This window comes from Anopheles merus, chromosome 2R, assembly GCF_017562075.2.
Source record: "Anopheles merus strain MAF chromosome 2R, AmerM5.1, whole genome shotgun sequence".
NCBI classification, from domain to species: domain Eukaryota; kingdom Metazoa; phylum Arthropoda; class Insecta; order Diptera; family Culicidae; genus Anopheles; species Anopheles merus.
The window spans coordinates 4,053,545-4,075,632 of NC_054082.1; the positions used below are offsets into that span (position 1 = coordinate 4,053,545).

The 22,088-nt window shown below is 46.4% G+C and overlaps 3 protein-coding genes across 3 annotated transcripts; 1 reads left to right on the forward strand and 2 right to left on the reverse strand.

The window, feature by feature from the left end:
- Nucleotides 1-3,464: 3,464 nt before the first annotated feature.
- Nucleotides 3,465-4,704, reverse strand: LOC121588208 (translation initiation factor IF-2-like). Its single transcript, XM_041905904.1, has 2 exons — nucleotides 4,487-4,704; nucleotides 3,465-4,059 (listed from the first exon to the last, which is right to left on the reverse strand). Exons 1-2 carry the CDS (start codon nucleotides 4,507-4,509, stop codon nucleotides 3,585-3,587), a joined length of 498 nt encoding a protein of 165 aa, XP_041761838.1. The 5' UTR covers nucleotides 4,510-4,704; the 3' UTR covers nucleotides 3,465-3,584.
- A 3,300-nt stretch (nucleotides 4,705-8,004) lies between these two features.
- LOC121588207 (doublesex- and mab-3-related transcription factor A2) lies at nucleotides 8,005-20,316 on the reverse strand. Its single transcript, XM_041905903.1, has 5 exons — nucleotides 19,719-20,316; nucleotides 9,360-9,724; nucleotides 8,620-8,863; nucleotides 8,326-8,549; nucleotides 8,005-8,250 (listed from the first exon to the last, which is right to left on the reverse strand). The coding sequence occupies exons 2-5, from the start codon at nucleotides 9,609-9,611 to the stop codon at nucleotides 8,089-8,091; spliced, it is 882 nt and encodes a 293-aa protein (XP_041761837.1). The 5' UTR covers nucleotides 9,612-9,724; nucleotides 19,719-20,316; the 3' UTR covers nucleotides 8,005-8,088.
- LOC121588206 (hematopoietically-expressed homeobox protein Hhex) lies at nucleotides 15,056-21,655 on the forward strand. Its single transcript, XM_041905900.1, has 3 exons — nucleotides 15,056-15,772; nucleotides 20,899-21,098; nucleotides 21,174-21,655. The coding sequence occupies exons 1-3, from the start codon at nucleotides 15,313-15,315 to the stop codon at nucleotides 21,498-21,500; spliced, it is 987 nt and encodes a 328-aa protein (XP_041761834.1). The 5' UTR covers nucleotides 15,056-15,312; the 3' UTR covers nucleotides 21,501-21,655.
- Nucleotides 21,656-22,088: the final 433 nt, after the last annotated feature.

Genomic DNA, 22,088 nt, shown 5'->3' on the forward strand with positions numbered 1-22,088 from the left:
GCAGCAGCTATCTTGCGGCGATGTGCCGATAGTCGGCGTCACCGAACATTGCCTGTTCTTGCGAGATATGAGCGCTGGTGGTGCGGAAAATGGTGATAAGTACAACAAGCAATAGCGCGAATAGCACACGACCGTGTCTCGCACCACCTGAGATATCGTTCCTCGCTCCACTCCATACCCAGTGGAGCGGTGGAACATTCGTAATGGGGACAGAGTTGAACGAATTTCAGGAAAATGTGGTGTACCACCTTCGTTAAAATGGATTGCAACTGAGCGTCGGCCAGAATCATAGCGGCAGCTTCGGCGTGCTATTTGCACAGATGTATGCAAAAGGATTTTGTTCTCTATTGCAGCAAAATCTTCTACCCCGAGGTTTACTGCACAGCTTGCGAAGCCATCGTTTGTGCGGGAATTTGTTCCAGCATGGCCAGAGAAAGGCTACCATGAATTTTACCGCCCAAAATAAAAACCCGGTCCCATGTACTTTCCGAAAACAACATATTTATTGCAGCTGTCGAAGGGACAGCTGCATGACGCCTTTGACCTACAGCAGGCAGGTAGGCAGGCGAAGCAACGGCGAAGAGGAGGGATGCGATTCCGGAAAAAAGATCACTTGAAAATATCCTTCCTGTACGGTCGAAAGCTTTTGTCAGATCGTACCGCAAACGAATACGTATCCGTACACGGGCTACGCTATATTACCGTTGCGTGCGTACGGGCTTGCTGCGTGAATGTGTGCGTTTGCGCGCCTGTTTGCACCCGCGTGTTGGTGTGCGTGTGCGCGGGCACATCCCGCGTTGTGTTCTTCTTTGCTCGCTTGCCGGTCTTTTTCGCCGACAGCTCATTACTACGATTCGATCGGTTTTCTCCTCCGCCACCGCAAGCCGTGCATGCAGCAGTGCCAGCGGCAGAGCGAGCGGGAAAGGCAAGCGCGAGAGCGAGAGAGCACGCACACACGCGGTACTCTCACCTTTACAGGGGTTGGAGATGACATCCAATCGTGTACACTGTATCGCCCGCAGCATTCGAAACGGGGCAAAAGCAAGCATCCGTTCTATGCACGATGACACGTTTCGTTGTTCAGCGGAGCAACGCGTGTTGCACACAACAATATAATTAATTTAAAGCGTGTTACTCATCAATCGGGTTTCGCTTCGGTGACGCACGCTTACTGTTGTGCTGAGTACCCCTGCAAGAGCGTGCGGAGAAGATACGATCCTCGGACTCTGGAGCAGAGCACACACACACATCTCTCAGGCCCTTGTGCGTGTCCCGCACTACATTTCAAGGCCATTCATAATCCTTGAAAATGACCGAACCCTTCCCCACCCCCTCCCTCTTCTCAAGCTGCTTATGTGGAAGGGAGTGAAGGGATGGACCACCACCGGTGCGAGGACCAGCAGAGATAGCAAACGGGATCCGGGTTTGTTCCTTTTTCAAAAAACATCCCGCAGCTCGTTCACCTCTCTTTCCCAACACAAACGCACGGACGCACACACACACACACACACACACACACACACACACACACACACACACACACACACACACACACACACACACATACACACACACACATCACGCAGCGCCAAAAATCGCTAATGCAACCCCCGAGCGACGGAAGTGTGTGCGCTGGTTGGTGTTGGCGGTGTGAGTGGTTTTTTTTTCATACTAACTGCACTGTCCCGCGCGTGTTTCTGCCACTTGAAGGCGATGAAATTGAAAACCTTTTATCCGACAGATTCCGAAGACAAAAAGCGGACCACACCATTGCTGAGGCCAAAAGTGGCTGGTGGCTGCAAACAGAAAATGGATTTTCAATTGGAATGGATTGGCATCCGTTGCCACCAGCAGCCGCCGGTTTGCTTGGTCGGGCGTCCGGGGCCATTCGAAAAACGAAACTCCACCAACGACACCGGGCGGTGGTTGGTGGGTGCAAAAAAAAGGGAAGCGGCAAAAAGTGCGCGGAAACAGAACCAATATTTCTCCCCTGGTTCCATAAATGCCCGTTCTCACGCGCGCGCACACACACACACATACACACACTCTCTCGTATCGCACCCGCGCATATGACACGCACACATGCACGTGTAGCGTGTTGCGGTGGCGCGCCGGAGCACCACTTTGTAAAACTGAAAACTTTTTCGCGCCCTTAGGAATGTTTTTGTCCACCTTTTTTTTAAACAATAGTTAACGCACTTGTCTTGACAGTGTTATGATGTTCTTTCAACAGAAAAGATATATTGGAACCGCTTTAAAAGTGCATTGGTTGATGCTTTTTGCGTTTTAACTGCGCACCACACCACAGTGGCGGGTGGGTATGATGTACTTTTTTTTTTCTCTCAACATTGACGGATGTTGTAAAGATGAGATTCATTGCCTACTGCGATCGAACGCCATGGGGGATGCTGGAAGGAACGAGCCAAGCGCTTCCCATATTGGGACGCCCGTTTTGCTTTTCGTTCGATTAATATCATTTCGAGAAAACTCACTTCCTGCAAATGGCGCGCACGTTCGTGCAAGGAATGTACGTAAATCGTCCAGTACTCAATGCAGAAAGCGTGCATGCATACATAGGCTGAGGGTAGAGGTAGAGGCCCTGCCGGGACAGCAGCGGCAGCCACACACACACACTGGACACGACACCTTCTCATCATCTTCCGGGGGTCCCGGTTACGGTAACATCTGCCCTTGCCCTACCGGTAAACCGTGTATTATTTCTTTGTTCCGCGTTTCTTTCTCTGTTCCCCGACCCGGTGTGTGTGTGTGTCTGGCGTCTTTTTGCTTGGCTTTTTTTCTTTTCCAGTTGCGTTCTTTCTTTTCATGCCTGTTTCGCTTTCGGCTTCATTTATTCTTTTGCATGAGCGTGCAGTACATACACACACACACACACACACACACACACACACACACACACACACACACACACACACACACACACACACACCGGGGCAGGGGGGGGGGCATACAACGCTGGGCTAGGGACGAGAAAGCAGGCGACGCTTTTTTCCCTCCGTTTTTTTTCTGTTGCTTCTCTTGTGCTCGCTTCGCTTCGTTGCCATTAGCGCCACACTACTGTAGCACCACCTCTTGCTGCCATACCAGCGCTTACTTGGATTAATGCATGTTTTTTTATTCCTCTCTTTCTGCTCTTTACCTTCCTATATTGGCGCGCGTAGCGTCATATTTTTAACGACACATTGTTGTATCAAGCAGCGCGCGCGTTCAAGCGAAATGGTAGCACCTTCTCCTTGTTTTCGGGCAAACAACGCACGAAAAACAATTCTTTCTTCCTCCTTTTGTCTTCATCCACGAAATCCCCCCCTCCCCCCCAATCAAAAAGAACGCGGCATCCTTTTCGTTTGGCGCAAAAAATAGGTTCACCACCACCACACAGCGAAAGCGAAGCGACACAAACACACACCGACCGGAACACAAAAAAAAAGAACCAACACGCGTACATGTATGTGTGTGTTTGTTTAGTTACTCCAGAAAAGAATAGTTTATTGAATGTATGAAGGTTTTGTTGTATCGAGACATTTTTACGATGATTATAATTATAAAGTTAAGTTTGTGTTACTGTTCTAAGTGGAAACTTCCTCGGCAGCTTTGGCGTCGCTGCTGTCGTCTAGTTTGGCCTTCTTCTCGGGCGTCGTATGCTCGGCACCGTCGACCTCCGCGGCCGCCGCACCGTCAGCCTTCACGTCGGTGGCTTTCCTCTTGGTGGCCTCGGCCGCCTTGTCAGCAGCACCGTCCTCCTCCTTACCCTCCTCGCCGTCCTCGGTCGAGGATTCTTTCGGTTCGCCCTCGGCGGTGGTGGTGGTGGTGGCGGCTGCCTCCTCCTCCGTGGCGACACCGTTGTCTTTGTCCGCCTTGGCCGGCTCTTCTTCGCCGTTCTTCTCCGCTACTTCTGCGGCGTCGGCGGCGGCACCGTCGGTTTCAACGGCGGCAGTTTTATCGGTGGTTGCTGTTTCCTCTGTCGCGTCGGCCGGCGCTACTTGTGGCGTTGCCTCGTCCGACTCTACCTCTTTCTCGGAGGTGGTGACCGGGGTCTTTTCACTGCCGAGGGGGGAGAGAAAACAAATTTTTGTCCGTTAGCGGATTCCACACCATACACACATATGCACGCACGCACGCACAAACACACACAACCACGGTGAAGAAGAGCGCGCCGCTTGGTTTGAATTTGTGGTTAGGGGCATGGATATATGGATGATGCTGATGATGCTTTGCACTTGTGTATGTGTGAGAGAAGAAAAAAAAAAAGAAGCCAAGAACTACCTCCCCCAACACCCACACCCGACGCTTGAGCTATACACACACACACACACACGCACGCGATTTAGCACCACCAACTTCGTACGCTCTCTTTCTCTCTTTCTCGGGAAAGCGCGCTCATCACGCACCACAAACTTGCAAACTACGGGGGCACACTGCGCGCAACCGAAATCACACGAAAAACCAACCAACCAGCAGTTAAACTTACGTTTTGGCCGAAACATCCGTCATTGTGATAAAATAGGTTTTGTTTGTACGACGTTAGACTTTCCGAGAAGTACTTGGTAGAGCGATGGACGCTTGCGAACAACTGAGCCGCTTGTTGAGGGTAACCGACACACCAAGTCTTGGCAAAAACTGTTCTTCACACGCACGAGACAGCGTCCGTTCGCAAGCACGACTTTTTGAAAATGGCCGATTTTTCGGTGGCGTCGCTTGGCGTCGCTTCCAAGCGCTGAACTCGCCGATTGTAAACACACGCACACACATGCACACCGATCCCGTCGGGCAAGGCGAGGGGTTTTGACGTTGACGTTGAAAAAATAGCTGCATCTCGCTCATTTTTTCTGGCCGTCTCTCACTCGCTTGCAGTGCACATGGACGCGTGACAAATGTATTCAAAACATGGTGGTTGATGCTAAGGCAGCGGTAGTCGCTGATGCGGGCGTGCGTGCGTTTTCTGAAAATGTATGGAATTTGACATCCGCAGCGGGTGACAGCCCGCAACCGCATGCGTCAGAATCAAACAATTTTGATTTTTCCGCACGCACGCCCGCACGCCCGCTATAGCGATTACCGCTGCCTAAATAGAAGTGTTCCATTTGGTTGATTATTTGGAATGGAAATCAACATAATGTGCATACACGTGTTAGTTTGAGAAAATGATAGTTTTGAGAAAATTGAAATGAACTTGATGAAATTAGGAAGTTTTGTTCTGATAAGTATACGGCTCGGAAAGCGATGTTGCTTGTTGTCTTGGAAGTGGAGAAAGAATAACAGGCTGAAGAGGGAAAATCTTCCAGAACCTATTATATGTATTGAAATGTCACATATTACTGTCATACATGGAGTGGAGTATGATGATCATGCATGAAGCATGTTCCATTTTTTACTGATTTGAGTTCCATTTACACCAACGCTTGTTTGATATAGCTTCGTAACCATCAATTGGCATGGCATGCGAATGGCCTGGTCAGAGCTGGCACGAAATAAATCTTCTTCTTCTTCTTTGGCACAACAACCGCTGTCGGTCAAGGCCTGCCTGTACTCACTAGTGAAGTGAGCTTGGCTTTCAGTGACTTATTGTTACCATAGCAGGATAGTCAGTCCTACGTATGGGGGCACGGTCTATTCGGGACATGAACCCATGACGGGCATGTTGTTAAGTCGTACGAGTTGACGACTTTACCACCAGACCGGCGGCACGAAATAAATACATCAAATAAAATCACCGTTAAAACCGGCTCAATACCGGCTTTCACCGATTCCCGATTCCCGATTCAACGACAAGATCACCCGTAAATCAAGACTGTCCATAAAAAGCCACCACCGAATCAGCTGATACAATAAGGGCGGTGGCAACGCTCATCGGATGCGATTTTATCGGACGTAATTTATATGGGATTTGACAGATAACGTCGGACGTGCGATTTCGTCGTCCGACGTTATCTGTCAAATCCCATATAAATCTCGTCCGACAAAATCGCATCCGATTAGCGTTGCCACCGCCCTAACGGAACATGTATGAGCAAGTGAGACGGCGGAGCGCAGGGTCAATCAGGGGGGGGGGGTCAGGGGGGGGAGGGTATTTTTTTTGGCCATTTAATTTTGCCGACCGACACAATCGCACACCAGCGCGAGCTATTTGGCGGCCACCTTGAACCCTCACAACGACTTACAAAAACAATCGCCAGCGAGGGAAATTCGCATCGATTAGGAGCGTTGGCGATCTCAAGAAAACCGGTTTTTGGTCTGCCGAAGCTGCAGGTTTCGAACTCGCTTTTGCACAACGTGCTGCGCCGCATCACGGTGGTAAGTTTTAATTAAATTTTTAAATTTACATTTAAATTTAATTCTTATTTTATGTGATATTGTAAAATTCAAACTGTTTGGGGGGCTTCATGTTTTATGATGATTTTTCGTTCCAATTATGTTTTCTACGAAAAGATAGAGCGATCGAAAATATTATCTTGCTTTCGTATTTGCTTGGAAAATATTGATTGTGTCCAATTTTCTTGCATCACAGTCACAAGAAATCCCAAGCAAACATGGAATGGCCTTGAACTCATGTTAACCCTTCGGGCGACATTGACTCTGAAGTTGAGTAACTGATGGCGGTAGTTCCGTTTGTTTGGTGTTGATATGGGCTGTTGATGTCGAATGTTATTTTCGCATTTGTTTTTATTTGAAATGACATTTTAATGTATTCTGTTTAGCAGCAGCAGTTACTAGTAAAAAAGAAAAGAAAAAGAATTCGTTATATCTTGCTACCTCTAGTGCCACAAATTCACCAAACAACAACTCCATGAGGCCTAAATGGCGCATGCTTTCAACCTATAAGGAATCTAAAAATACTTCGTTTAGCAGACGGTAAAATACTTACACATTTTAAAAATAAAAATAAAAACTGATGGCACCATCTGTTGGTGGGATACCAAGTCAGTGAAGCTTTCCTCGCTTTGAGTGCTTTCACCTTTTTGTTGTTGTTCTGTTCTGTTGAGTGCTTTCTGTACTGTTGTAGGGGTTTGCTTTGATGTTATGCATCACAAGAGCCATAACGGCGATACGATTGTTTAAATACTAAAATCCAAAGCCAACAACCAGAACTGAATGCAAGTGTGACTTGACTTGACCATTAGTCAATGGTGTTTTGATATCTGACCACATGATCATTGTTATAGATTTTTGCTTGGAAAGTTTGAATAGTATATGGGCCATGATTAGATAGAGCTAGGCGAGACGCATTACAAGAAAACGACAGCAATATAAAGATGATTTAAAAAGCGCCATCTATTGAGAAACCAGTGAAGCTATATGAAGCTTTCTTTTTCTTTCTCTATGGATATTTGATTTTCCAGTCGTTTAAGCTTAATCTGTGGCGCTTGGGAACTTTCAGTAGAGCTTCTATTATTTGGAAACTTTTTCAACCCAACTCCAACGGAAAAGTTGAATTAAGTTGTGCTTTCGAACTGAAGAACAAAAACATGACTGATGGAAGATGGTCAATATAATTCATAGTAAGGCATATTACGAGGCAAATATAGACTCGAAGTAACAGTAACAACAACGAAGGCCTATAAACTGTGATGAGTATAATGGAGAGCGGACTATCCGGTTGATTTGTGATTTGTGATTTGTGATTTGTCTGCACATAAGCGTTAGTGAGTAGCGGTTACAAACAAGCAAGTCATTGTGCATCTAATACAACCGCTCCCTTTCGCTCCCCTACAGAATGCCTGAGTTCTTCATACTACTTAAGGTCCCCGGTACCGTAAACTTATCAATTTTCACGACAAGGACTCGAACAGATGACATTCAAACTACATTCGGTTTTGCAGGGGCTGGCGCGCGTCGTTCCAAGGTACCTTATATTCATATAAGTAGATTCCTTCGATGGTTCTGATGAACTACTAGGCTCTGCCTTTGTACAAGTTTGTGCAGCTATCTCTATTAGCAGTTCTTTTGTAAACATTGCATTGATTCCAAATGGTCACAAGCACAATTCAATCACAATCTTTGGTAATTTTATTTCAATATCAAATGCAAATCTTACGCATAATCGAACCATTATTAGCATAAAAACGAGTAACGTTACATCGGATGATGAACGCACATCACACAGTTGGGAAGCGTGCACCGCGGTGCTAGGTTGGGTGCAATATGACTGAAGGACACCGGTATGGACATCGGCAGCAGCCATTTTGGATACGCAATGAATGGGGAGTAACTGTTCGGACTGATCGGAGGTTGGGTCTGAAAGTGTAAAAGAAATTGGCTGAATACCAATACGGTTACGAACAAAAAACACACACATGTAAGGTCACATACCATTGTGGTGCTAGTGCTTGGCACCGCTACAGTTGTGGCCGGTGCTGTTGGAGTTGGCGGCTTAAAGGCGCTAATATTCTGCGTCTGGCTGCACTGCTCGATCGCTTTCAGTAGGTCAGAATCGCACCGCTTCAGGATGAGCTCTAGCACGGAACGTTTGCGGTGTGGAAATAGCTTTGCAAGCATGTCCAGTGCGTTCTGCGACACGGTCACATTTCCAGTGCCTAAGTGAAACAATATTTGATTAGAAATTATTCAGTTTAAAGGATTGAGAGGTAAAGCTGCTCTCAATACCTTTCGGTCTGCTCAGCCGCACATCTTCGGGTGTTTCGAATCCTCCAAGGCCGTCCGACGACGTTGAAGAGATAACATCGACGGAGGCGGTAGAGGAAGAGGGTGACGGTGAGGGACATGGTTCCGTGACGGTCATACCGTAAATTTTGCCAGGTGGTAACGCTTCCAGCTGTGTGCCAGTCTCCGTGGAAGCTAATCGCAATGCGATGGCGTCTTCGACCGCTTGTTGGCGTTTTAGTGCAACCTGGAGTTGAATTGATTTTTTTAAATTTTCTTTGTTAAGTTTATAAAAATCTGAAATACATAAACTGAGCTTGACTATAACAAGCAACTGTAACACATGATGCTGTGCTAGTAACTTCAGAAGTATAGTACATAACGGCTGATATTATTGAATCTGTTCGTAGCGGCAGCGTACGTCCCGACACTCATTTTCACTCATTTTTCTTTTACGTACTAGATGGTTGCTATAGTACTTTACCGCGGCGTTGTAGGACCGGGTACACGAATTGTGTTGCCATCCCTGGGATTCCGTGTGAGCGCCACACGTTCTTGCTACGGACGGATTCAATGATACCAGCCAAAATGTCTTTATACGGGAAGAAACAGCATGGATCAAAATACTGACTTTTTTTCACCATTTTGTAAAAACCTCTGCTCAAAAATTCTAACTTCTGCACTACCACTTTCTCCTTACTCACTCAACTACACTTTCTAAAGCCTATCACTCGTCAACTAACCTGTGCAGCCATAATCTTTTGCCGTGACAGAATCAATTCGCACTTGGCGCATCGGCAGTTCCGGTACGAGCATAGCTTTTTGTGTCCACGCAATCCCGAGATGACACCGTGATTCCGGCACCGTGCACATTTCGGCACACGAAAATTCGATCCAACACCGTTCATCGCACTACTGCCTGTGGAACTGCCGCATGGCCTACTACTGCTGTTGCTGCTGCTGCTGCTGATTCTACCGGATGAAGCACTGCTCATGCTTTTGCTGCTCACTCAACCACGATATCGCCACAAGTACAAACCGCTACCAACCGACACCAGATGTATCGAAGATAATCGAACGTGTCGTTTCAGCGCGAGTGGAACAAGAACTGAAAGACGCAAGATTGAAAAGATCCTCTCGAACCATCATCATCATCATCGTCTCGCGGCAACACAAAATGGGCTGCTGTGCGCATTCTCGCAGCTCATCGCACGCCCTCTCGACATGGGATACACACATAAACGTTGCCAGAGTATCGTCAGCTCGTCCCCAAGTCATGTAAATAAACCATCTCGGGCGGTCGGTTCGATAGAAGCGTTGGAAAATGGATAGTTATGTACTGGAGCAGTTACAATAATTTCATTTGTCCTTTCTTCTCCACTGGCGGTGCTGCAGTGAAAGCGCAAATGCACCGATGTGGCTGTTGGTGATTGAGGAAAAAAGGAAACAGAACAATCGAGTGCATCTTCATTAAGACATATTATTTACATCGGTTCGTTCGTTGAAGTAGGGCTCTCCATTGGCTTAATGTTACATGAGTTGCGATCGTCGTTTACGGTTCCACTGTTGTTTCACCAGAACGCTTAACCGATAATCTGCTTTTAATTGAAATTTAAATAAGTACACCTGGATTAATGCTTCGCGATGATAGCAAATGGACGAGCAGAGGGAATGATTTATGGGTACGTCATAAATCTGGATCGAAAGTATCTTCGGGCATACACGCAAACCCATCGTACACGGTCCCAATTCCCCACAAACACACACTGCTATCCCAATCCAGTGCTAATCCAATCTGATAAAAACCCTTTTGCACGAATGTGCCATGATAACCACACCACCACCACCACCACTACTGTCGCTTGCATCGGCCACATGAAACGGACCATCGGCGGTTGGTGATCGGGACATCGGGCCTAGATAAGGCGCAGTGGCAAATCATTTCTCGATGTTGGGTGATTCTAGAAATCACGATACACCGCCGATTGTGCTAATGCGCCTGATTAACAGTGGCAAACGCGAACCACCGATTGTGACGGATTGTATGCGGTGAGTGGACTGTTCGGGCGGATTAAGCCTACTCGGGGAGTATGTGAAGACAGTGGGGCAGAGGCAGAGGAGGCAGGATAACGATCGATAAGATATACAATATAAATAGATACGTTTAAACGCATTAAACGCAACGGTTGGAAGGAGTGAGAACTCCCGTTCGTCACAAAGAGAAACGGGCAGCGAGGGGGGGGGGGCTGCCAAGGGCACGTGAGTTTTTAATCGAGCGTACACGGCGTTTATTGTCAAATACTGACCGTGCATCCCAGCCGGCATTGACGTTTATCGGCCGCGCGAAGTGTATCATGGTGGGGCAGTAGCTATCTATCCATCTATCTATTCGTTCGGTGTCTGTTTCGTTTTTTTCGGACCGCCTAATCCGGGCGAGGGATTGCTTGGGGATTGGAATCGCGGACATTTCACGTTGCCCGTGTGTTCTCGATAAGCTCGACAAAATGTGCTCCGTAGCGATGGTTTAACGGGCAGTGGGGCAGCCATTGCCTGTGATAAGGCAAGGGTGGAGCAAATAAGATGTTTAGGTAACCTGTTTATTAGCCATAATACAAGGTGTGGTACAAGGAAAGCTGCCAAGAATCGCGCCCGTATCAGTGTATCATACGGAGGAGAGTTATTTATTCTATAAATAGTAGCTAATGTAAGATTGTTGCAAAATTTGAACCGTTTCACCATTTCCCAGAAAGGGGCTGCGTAAGGGGGTTTGTAGAACATTACACCCTTTCTTTGTTATCTTGCTTGATCTCCGCGGCTAATCCTAGCGGCATGAACTGTCAATAATCTGTTTGTTGGATTTAGCCGCTATCGAAATTTAATTAGCTTTGATTTCAAAAAAAAGTACCCCACACCAAACACGACACAACGGAACAAATGAAGATAATTCCAATCATACTAATGTGTGAGTGTATCAAACTGTGCTATTGGAAAAATTCAATTTAATTCTCTCGCACGTATACGCAAGAAGTGCCAGCAGCAAGAAGTGTACGGTAACGGTTTATACGCAGTGTTAGCCATTTTAGGGACGCCATTGCTGAAGCGAAGTGGGCGTGGCTTACGCATTATCAAACAGACCATGTCGCTTTGATGAAGCAGGGTAGATTATCTTTTTTGGCGCTATTTTTGCACTGTAAAATGTATCAAAAGCGTTGTTAGCTGTTGATGTGAACCAATTGAGGGTTGTAAAAATGTACAAAAAGTGTTTCTATCATATTTTAAATGGATTGCAAATTATGTTTTGATTATCACAGCTTCATTTACCACCACAATGAAATAGTTTAATTTATCGACAACTCATTTCCATTACCGTAAAATGTGTGCATCTTGCCTCGGTAACATCCTAAAAACGAAATAGCTGCTTTGTTGGATCGTTTATGGATCGTTTTTGTCGGATAATCTATAAATCGATTACGGGATGTGACACTTCTTTAGTTTCATTTGTTTGTTTTGTGTGTCGTGAGAGGTTCGGGTTCATCTTTTCACTATACTACTCTACCCACCGCCAAGTACATCGCGAGCGGGCCCAGGATACACATTACATGCGGTATCGGGAAAGCAGATGTTGCCGGTAATCCGATACAGATCCGATACATCCAAAGCTAAGCACACAGGCGAGATTTGTGTTTGCCTAGCTACACCATAAATGCTGCTGGTGCTGGTGCACGTAAGGCTCTTCTCACCGCAGCGACTGTAGCGACTCAAGTGCAGCTCCCTGTGTGGTCTCGATTGTGGCTCGAAAATACGCTTGATCTTAGCGCTTAAATGGATTCATTTTGGTCCTAAGAAGCCGAAAGACACATAATAAGCGCATGCAAAAAACGTATACTTTTTAAATACATCTAAAACGTCCATGAGCTACAGTAGCCAGTGTAGCCTTTTGGTCGCCTTTTAGTTGCGATGTATCATCCAAATGCATGTACACCCATCCATTATCTGGGCTATTTTCGAAGCGTTTGCCGCACTAATCCGCAACACGGAACGAAATGTTGGATTTTGCCCCCGATATGTCAACGATTGGACGCGGCACAACGCTTTCGGTGGGGGGCCGATTATTCTATTAACAGTATCGATTACGACACGCTATTGACACTGCGGTTTCTAGTGACGGGGCTAATGGATATGTTTTTGTCCAATTCATTGGTCCATTGGTTTCGGTGTGTGGGACCTTGTTTACGGAAATGCTACTACTAAATAATGATGCCGTCCTTTAAAGGGTGTATGTGTCCTTTTTGGGGGCTTTACTTTACATTATTTAAGCATGACGCGCTTTCGGGCATGTTGTTACAGAATTAAGCTATACTATAAGCATTAACACTTCGGTATTATAACATAACGTTTATTATAATCCCATGAAACTCCATTTAAGTGTCACAAGCGTGTTTTTTTATAACAAAAGACATGATTCAGTTCATTTTGTTGGCTTTTTTTTTAAAGGCAAAACCGAGAAATGGTGTATATTTAGGAAGCTAAACCCGTTAAGACCGAACCAGATTGCAGTGTTCCCGTGTTTATTTTCTTTTTTTTTTCACCCACAACTAAACACCATCCACATGGTGATGCGTCACCGCCCCGTTACCACCGACGGCTAACGAGTTCTCGCGCCGAAACTGATCCGTAACCGAACCCATATGGAAAGTGTGACAGGTTCGAAAGGCAACGCAACACTGCTTGATTGGAGTGGAACAAAGCAAAGCAAAAAAAAAAGGTCAAGACTTGCTCCAAGACCCCGGGAAAACCCATTCGAAAGGAAAACATTCACGTATCATGCACATCCGCATCCGAGGGGTAGCACTCGCGGCTGCTCCGCGTCCATCCAAATCCAATCCAAGCCGGTTCCCGAAGCGCTGCACGACGTGCGATGGCTTCGCCGGGGGCCTCACCATTTTGCGGGTGTGCATATATATGTGTATGTGTGTGTGTGTATTTATTTATTTATCTTAAGCTAATTGATTTTGTGTCACATTCTGTTTGCACAACGAGCATGGATCTCGCTCCCAGTACCGTGAAAACTGGCACTGCCAACCAAAGGCAAACGCTGTCTTACGATCGAGATCGTTTAAACAGTTGGCAGATCATTACATCGCTGAGAGGATCTGATTGAAGGTACGAATACTTTATGGAATGATTAAAGATCGGTGAAGGGTTAATTGTTTTACGATCAAGTGATCGAACAAGCTCATCTGTCAGAGTCGATACTAGTGATGATTAACAAAGTAGCGGATAAATGGACTTATGTTATGGATAAATGACACACCATTGCATAATAAGTAATAATCTTGAATTGTATTATTTTCCCGCTCACATTATATCGTACCAAACGGATAACCTCGTTGTGTGGATAACAAATATCTACCGCCCCACCCAGCGACCCCGAAAAAAATCGTCCCTCTTGAGTTGATGTTTACCGATTAGAGTTGAAACTAGCCGCAACAACGAAAGCAAATCACCACAAGAAGAAGAAGAAGCAAAACAAGTATATGCCCGTATGCTCGCTTCGGAGAACGATTCCTTCGAATATTTGTTTATTCCGTTACGCTGTTCGATCAATCAAACGACGCAACGACAACGGGGCGCGTACGAAATTCTGCCGAAAAGCGATGTTTAAATTAAATGGCGTCTTAAGCTTAAGCTGATTCGAAGCCCAGGGGAAGGAGAAAATCACACAACTGCTGGGTGTTTTTTCGATGCTCGATGCAAAGAAGAAAAGAAATATCATCTTTTTGGGATTGATCAATCGTTGTGGGTGAACACCGGGCTGTGGGCGAAGATCGCCGGCTTCACACATCTGGTTACATGTCGCACGTGGCTGGAAGGAAATTATCTCTAAACAACCAGCTCCTAGCGACCGCGGTTCGCTTCTATTTGTGGTTTCCGGCTCAGCGGCTCACGTGGTAACGAATGAGTTGGAGATACATGAGTTGAAAAATTGTTATTTTGTTGACCAAAACCAAAACATGGATAAGAAAAAAAGAAGGCAGACGTAAAACGATCCTCATTGCATCATACAATTGTCACATTACCTGCATTAGCAATCGAACAAGCGTGGAAGCATGGCGAATAAGACGCATACTTGACAAAGAAAGCCCACACACCCATCCCATCCGCCGAAATGGTTGAAGGAAGTGTGAAATGTTGGTATGGGTTTGATAAAAGCCAGCAGCGACCACCAATCGACCATCGACGCGACCAAAGGCTGGGTCGGCACCGAGCGAAAGGCAAACAAAATGCAGGAAGAGGGCTACCGTGCTACGCAAAGCACCACACCAAAATCGGCCGCTTTATCGGGCAGGGGGGGGGGGGGGAACGCTGTTATCAGCCGAAATCGAAATTCGAATTCGAATTCTAATAAACAGTATTAATGTATATAATGCGTCGGATTGATAAAACTCGTTAGTCACAGATTGGTAGCCGGAAGGTAGGAACGCTTTTTCGGTACAGAGCGGTCGTCGTGCGTGTCGTATGTTGCGCTTATCCGCCGGTCGTTCGAAGTTGGTCCGTGAGTGAGTTGGTGATTTGCACTTTCAGTGTGATGTGTTGAACAAACCAAGTGCTTTGTGTTTTGGATTGGATTGTGCAAATTTGTTGGAACATTTGGAAGTGCACCGAACATTTGGAAGAGAAATTTGAAGAAAGAAAATGAAAATGGGATCGTCCAAGCGTAAATCGTCCTTCCGGATTGATGACATTCTGCACCAGCAGCGTGTGGAGCAGCAGAACCTGTTGTACCAGCATCACCATGCCAGTCGTCTGGCCGGCACGAGTACCGCCAACAGTTTGTCCAGTGAGCCGTTATCGTTGGCACATTCTGCAACGAGCAGCTATAGCAGTGCTTTACAGAGTCATGGCATCCCGACGGACTGTGCTGGTACACCGCCGGATTCACCCGTACTCGCATCACCGCTGGCCATGAGTTCCGGTAGTACGGGTGGCGGCGGATCAGTTCGATCGGAATCACCCAAAAAACCAACTGCCATTTATCCGGGGCTGCTGGACTTTTCGAAAAACGTTCTACCGATCCCGCTGCAGTTCGGCATGCCGGCGTTCAATCCACTCAATGCTGCATACCTGGAGCATTATGCGTCAGTGTTACATAAAGGTATGTATGCGAGATGTTGAGCTTAAAAAATACATCCTTTAGAGAGTATCCTGTGCAATCAATCATTAATTTTAATCTCGCAAACACCATTAAATCCCTTGATTGTGTTTACTGAGCGAAATGATGTTTGGTCACTTTTTGCTCTGCAGTCGGTGGAAATTACGGTCTTAAAAGGTGATTCAAAGGCTTACGATTACATCGATACGCTGCTAATCAGTGTATCGAAGATGTGTAATAATTATTTTTAGCTGCATTTGCCAAATCAAACCAATAAGTTTGGGCCCATACCGCGCGGAAGTGTATTAAGCACGGTTGTAAAGAGAGAAAAAACGCCGATCAAAGTATTGATAATGCTCTGCTATTCCCTCCCGCGTTATCGTTACCCACCGTTCCCGACAACGACGACAAGCCCAACCATCGCCAACCACACGTCCCATGGGGGGACAATTTTCGGGGGCCCCCCATTCCCAAAAACACCATTCGGGCGCTTTAGTTGCCATTCAAGTGGGCCAGATATAATGTGTGAAAGCGAAGTGCCTTGTGCGTGACCTCCGCTTTGGCAGTTAATCCCCATACTCGGAACCGATACCTTCCCGGGAGGCGGGCCCCGAGAATGGGGCAATTCGTTGCCACAAATTCACTTTGTACTCGCACAAACGCACAAAACATGAAAGGAAGCCGCCCCAACGAGGCATCAAACGAGTAATCTTTCACCTGCAAGATTTATTAATGGGCCGCACCGTTACGCCAAGCTAATCGAGCTGCCAATTGATTTACAGCTATCGGTGGACCATCGAAGGGTTTGCGCTTCGTGCAATGTGTGCCGGTGCGGGGAGGGGCACACATACACAAATGGGGTTGTTGTTATTTGCACGGGTTTGGGGAGCATTTTCGGGTGATAAGGCATCCGACATGGAAGCCGTCGGTGAGTTTACCACCTTTTTTGCCACCAGATGCAGTCGGTTCCGCGGTTCCAACCGGTTCCAGAAGTCTGTATGTACGATGGGGAGCCTGAGATTGGTGCTTTTATGACCGCCGGGCTGGATTGCCTTACTTCCGTGTGTCATTGCATGGCGGTTTATGGTGAGGGAAAATCGATGAAAAGGTCTGCTCTGTCTTACAAGGGAAGGACTGACTATCCGGATGCGTGGTCCGGCATGACCAAGTTGGTCATTACGCTTAAAATAACAAATAGCATAATTTGTAACATGCCGAGTATCTACCGCAGATCAAGGGAAGGGCTGACTCCCTGCAAGAACCACAAGATCGTAACGAGATAACAAAAGGTGTGTGGATTATTTGTATTACCACAAAGAATAAGGAAGTCTTTGATGTCCGAAGGGATTATTTAGGAGTTCTGTTCTATTTAGAAATACAATGAGTGAGATGCTCCGGTCTTATATTGCTGAAATCTAGCTGACTTCATGTTAAATTTGGCCTACTATCGCTTTCCATTCGGGAACCATTTAAAAAAAACATGGTTACTATGATGATTTCCAACGGTTAACATGGAGTTAAAAGGGATCTATATCTTAGGTCCATCAATCGCTATCAGCCACTTTCCCAAACTCGATCGAAGAGGATTGGTAGTTGTAGTTGCCTAAATACAACGGTTGCTCTAATTTATTTCACTCGTGTGCTGCTTAGTAATGCGTGAAATATGGCAAAATGTTCTGCAACCATCAAAGCAAACCACAATTTTATGTCATTTTTGACAGACGCTTCGATCGATCGAGTTTGGGAAAGTGGCTGTATAGGTCGTTTGGCCAATGTTCAAACATCCTATTTATGCAATTGAAGAGGACAAAGCTTCATACAAAGTCCTATACAAAGTTCATACAAAGAAACCATGTTTCCTCCAGTCAATCTCGATAAATATCCTCATCTCTCATGACGACCAAAAGCAGAGTCTTAAATCCACTTAACACACAGTCTATTCACATTGTAACTTGGAAGGAAATTGCAGTAGGAAATTGAAAGGAAATATATGAGTTTTCAGGGGTTCTCATAATGATGGGACACTTTCTTGACTCTTTCATACTGTGTGTGTACTTCATAGGACACTACGGTACCTTTTTTGGACAAGCTCATTTGTAATTCCTATAGGATTCTTAAGCAGCCTGTCCAAAAAAGGTGCGGTAGAGTTCAGTTTCTGTCACATAAAGTTTACTTCCCATAAGAAAGAGTCAAGAAAGTGTCCCAAAATTATGAGTATCCCTGAAAACCCCTGTACTGTTTTGTACGTGTGCTTAATAATATATCTTTTTATTTATATTTATTTATGTTTTTGAATATAAATGATACACAACACTGACTACACTTCGGTGAGCAAGATCAAGAATGAAACCTCTTGAAAAGTAAAATAAGACCATGCCAAATGTTCCTTTATGTCACAAACAATTAAACTACTATCGAATCCCACTGAATTTCGGTCAGTTGTGATGAACTCCGACGGCCGCCCTTTAACCGGCAGTCAAATTAAGCACCAGATAAACGCGTGGTAAACAATAAAAAGATTACACCATCGAATTAATCTCCCTGCTTCGGCTAGTACCTATCGTTGTGTGTACGCTCGATACACACACACAGAGAAGTACGAATTCGAATTCGATCGATCTACAATTGTGTACGATCATCGCGAGACGGTGTGCCGATTACAGCCGTCGAGCTGTCGGGTCGGGGTGGTCGGTTGTATTACAACCGTGTAAGCAAATGCATATGCAAACAAACGCTGTCTGATGCGTTCCTGCCACACTGACGCCATGTCGCGTCAGCCTATTTGATCGAGCGGCGCGAGGAGAAAGGGAGACCCGTTACAAAATCCTACGCCGCACCAAGAACCGATTGAACGCGCGATCGTCGTCTGCCCTTTGTATGAAGCCTTCCGCAACCCCTCGCCGCCCTGCAAGAAACGCTATCAATCTGAAATTAAATAAACGGCTCCTGGCGCCACATTCAAATCCCCAGCTCAAACAAGTCGAAAAGCTTTTTATTTGTTGGATAAGTTCTCCCGACGGGCTTGTAGCAGGAAAATAGGCTCGAAAGGGCTACCTAGTGGGCACCCCTGTGGTCGTTCGGCCGCTGCAGCCAACGATTGCGTCGATAGACGGCGTTCGAAAAGGGTACTCAGAACAGTGGAGCCGCCATATAGACGGGAAGGATTAAGTGCTGTTCATCTTATCATAGGTTACATACCTATTATCTGCTCTGCTCCTCAACTCACCCACCCTTCGTAGAAGGGGTATTGGTTTACTGGAACTGTGCCATTCGTCGTTCGTTCGTCGAACCGATCAATGATTGCGTTTGGGCTGCTTAACTCGATAGAAATTATCACCAAACTGTTTTCTGCCGATGTCATCGATACGGCTTGCGATGTATCCAAAATATCTTCCAATTGTCCAATCTTCCAAAACCCCCACCCCGACCCGACACGCCAGACAGACGCTGCGGACGTCAACGCAGTATAAGGGTTGCAAGAAAGCACCCCGACCGACCGACCGACCGATTACATTCTAATTACGCGCCCTTTCCAGGCTGCAGTGGCGATTGATAGGGAAGCGAGTAAACTATCTCACCTGCGTACCCGCGCACGTTACCCAATCGAGTGTGATTCTAATCATGTTATTTCTCCCAAATGCGTCCCACCCTGCTCTAACGACTCATCATCATCCAAAAAATCACGACCAGCGCGGGCTGTTTATGGCCGTGGATGGTTATCTATCAACCCTGGACGATTCGAACCTTGTCATCCTGCGCTATCAGGGATTAGGGATTAGCTTTTTCTCAGGTACGATCGGTGACTGGCGGCACTATTGGAGGAGGGGAGGGAGAGAGACACCAAAATCCGTGTGAAGTGGCCGATGTTCCCGATTGGCACCGATTAGCAGGGGTTCCTAATCGGTCGCTCGCGTTTGACAAACGATTATCAATTTGACATTCCGCTCACCTTGATCCGTAATCCGTGGGTCCGAAATGGGGTGTGGATGGGTAGTTCAGTTTGGAAATGTTGCTATTATGAAATTTCCTACGAATTTCCAAATATTTTAGTTTACGCTTCATATTACGCGACTTCTTCAAGCGTACTCTATTGCGCGTATCATTGTCTCGTACGCTTGCAAACTCCATCTGCTTTCGATTAAACCTGGGTTCCCAGATTTCCGAATGACTAAACCGATAGATAACAGCTGTCTGTATCATGGTGTGTAATACACACTTCTCCCAGTTTGCCGATATCAGCTAATGCCGCCTGTCCGTGGCTTTCCTGTTTTCGCTGCCCGTGTTTGCCGCGGTGCGACCGGTGCGACCTGTTTACCGTCTTTATCGTCTCACTCGATTAGCGAAAATTGCACCCTAAATGAACTGTGATTTTGTTGCCATCGGGCAAACAAACGCACACACACACACACACTGCAATAACCGACAATCCCGACCGGCCCCGCTCAGTTCGGATCGGGTCTTCCTCACTAATCCCGCCATGCCTGACACCTCCGAAAGTCACAGCCAACTGTGTTTATCGAGGTGAAATAGCGAAGCAAACAAAACCGGAGGCACACAGTAGTAGGCTGAGGTAACTAGGGGCACTAGCACCGTAAACCTTGGGCATCGGTTTACAGTGTAGCGTGTGCTGTTAGAGAGTTGAGACACGAAGAATACCTCCAGGGAATACCGAAATCCTTGCCAAATGTACCGTACCGCATACCGGATAATTGATACAAATTAAATCAAGCTTCCGCTCCCGGCACTGGCGGTCGGGATCGATGGAAAAGACAAATAACGCAACCATAATATGAGCAACGCACTGCCTACGGCACACTATTGAGATTCCTTAGGATGGTGCACTTCTTGTCCGTGGACGTGCTGGACATCTAGGCTTCGTTACGTATTCGGAACAGGAAATGGGATTGTATTTGTTCTCATTTCTATCCTCTATCCTTGCGAGATTGCATTGCAGTCCAACAAGCATCGGTCCTTTTGCGCTTGTTTGGTCACGATTCTGCAACCAATTCTTTCTCTAGAAATGAAATGAAAAGAAAAAGTCGAATAATATTGTACAAACAAAAAGGTCGCGCCCAAAGGTTCTTTCTTACTCATGACGTTGTATTTTTTTTCCTTCTATCCATTTGCAGCTTCCCCGCGTGTATGGCCCTTCTACCCCCATCCGTACAGCTATCTGCTGCCAACCTGCGGCTCCAAGCGCAAGGGCGGTCAGGTCCGATTTACGCCCCAGCAGACGCAAAGTTTGGAGAAACGATTTTCCAACCACAAGTACCTTTCGCCGGAAGATCGTCGGAATCTAGCGATTCAGCTGAAGCTTAGTGACCGACAGGTAGGGTCACCTTTATCAGTGCTTCCTTGAGGAAAGTGTGTGTCCATTATCAATTTTGTTTTCTCCATTCCGCAGGTTAAAACGTGGTTCCAAAACCGTCGCGCTAAATGGAGAAGAGCCAACAGTGGCTGCCAGCAGTCGACGGACGTGCTGGGATCGGCCGATGGTTTGGGTGACGTGTCGAAAGCCTCCTCCGGAACGGGAATGTCCCGCACCCAGAAGTACCTGGGCGAGAAGGACGACGAGGACGATGATGATGAAGGGACGGCTCGGTATGGTAGGAGAACCCCGTCCTCGATCGACTATGATGGCAAAAGCTCGGACTGCTACTCGGACCGTGGCTCGAGCGAGGATCGCGACGAGGAGGAAGATGATCCGGCATCACCGATCGATGTTATGTAGTGCCCGCAAGAGGGGTAATCAGCAGGCAGTAATCCACGTTGTACATAAGCCATTGAGTGGGGTCGAATTAAGCGAGTGTTTTAGGGTAAGGTTAGGTAGAAAATGTTAGTAGTCCGTAATTTTGTGAAATAAATGTAAGAATGTTAATTATGAAACAGTTTAACAAACACGTTTTCCAGACGCACCGTATAAAGTCATCGCCCAGCGGTGCCGACCTTTGCTCTATAATTGATCGCATTAAACGTCATCGGCCGTGGACTCCACCCTGCGATAAGGCAGTAGTAATCGCCATGATTCTAATAAATCACCACCATTTATTGGTTACCCCGGGGCTAGCCAATGTCCCATCATCATCGCGGTATGATCCACACACGGATTTGCAGTGTAATTCTTCCTTGTAATCAGAAAAAAAAACAAGCCTGCACGCCCGGTGATTCACGTTCGCTGCACGTTTAAGCCATTTTAACGCATTGCAGCTGACGTCAACGGTTTGTAGCAATGGTCGCGGCCAAGTGTTTCACCAAACCATGCAAACCATCAAACGCTGATTACTAATCGATCGTTCGTGTGTTTTGGAGTTGTTTTTAA

Coding starts and splice junctions, on each gene's coding strand:
- LOC121588208 (XM_041905904.1), bottom strand. CDS start 4,509: ATGACGGATGTTTCGGCCAAAAC. Junction 4,060..4,486: donor ACGGATGTTTCGGCCAAAAC/GTAAGTTTAACT, acceptor CCCCCTCGGCAG/TGAAAAGACCCCGGTCACCA.
- LOC121588207 (XM_041905903.1), bottom strand. CDS start 9,611: ATGAGCAGTGCTTCATCCGGTAGAATCAGCAGCAGCAGCAGCAACAGC. Junction 8,864..9,359: donor AAAAGATTATGGCTGCACAG/GTTAGTTGACGA, acceptor ATTCAACTCCAG/GTTGCACTAAAACGCCAACA. Junction 8,550..8,619: donor GCGGCTGAGCAGACCGAAAG/GTATTGAGAGCA, acceptor TGTTTCACTTAG/GCACTGGAAATGTGACCGTG.
- LOC121588206 (XM_041905900.1), top strand. CDS start 15,313: ATGAAAATGGGATCGTCCAAGCGTAAATCGTCCTTCCGGATTGATGAC. Junction 15,773..20,898: donor TGCGTCAGTGTTACATAAAG/GTATGTATGCGA, acceptor ATCCATTTGCAG/CTTCCCCGCGTGTATGGCCC. Junction 21,099..21,173: donor TGAAGCTTAGTGACCGACAG/GTAGGGTCACCT, acceptor TCCATTCCGCAG/GTTAAAACGTGGTTCCAAAA.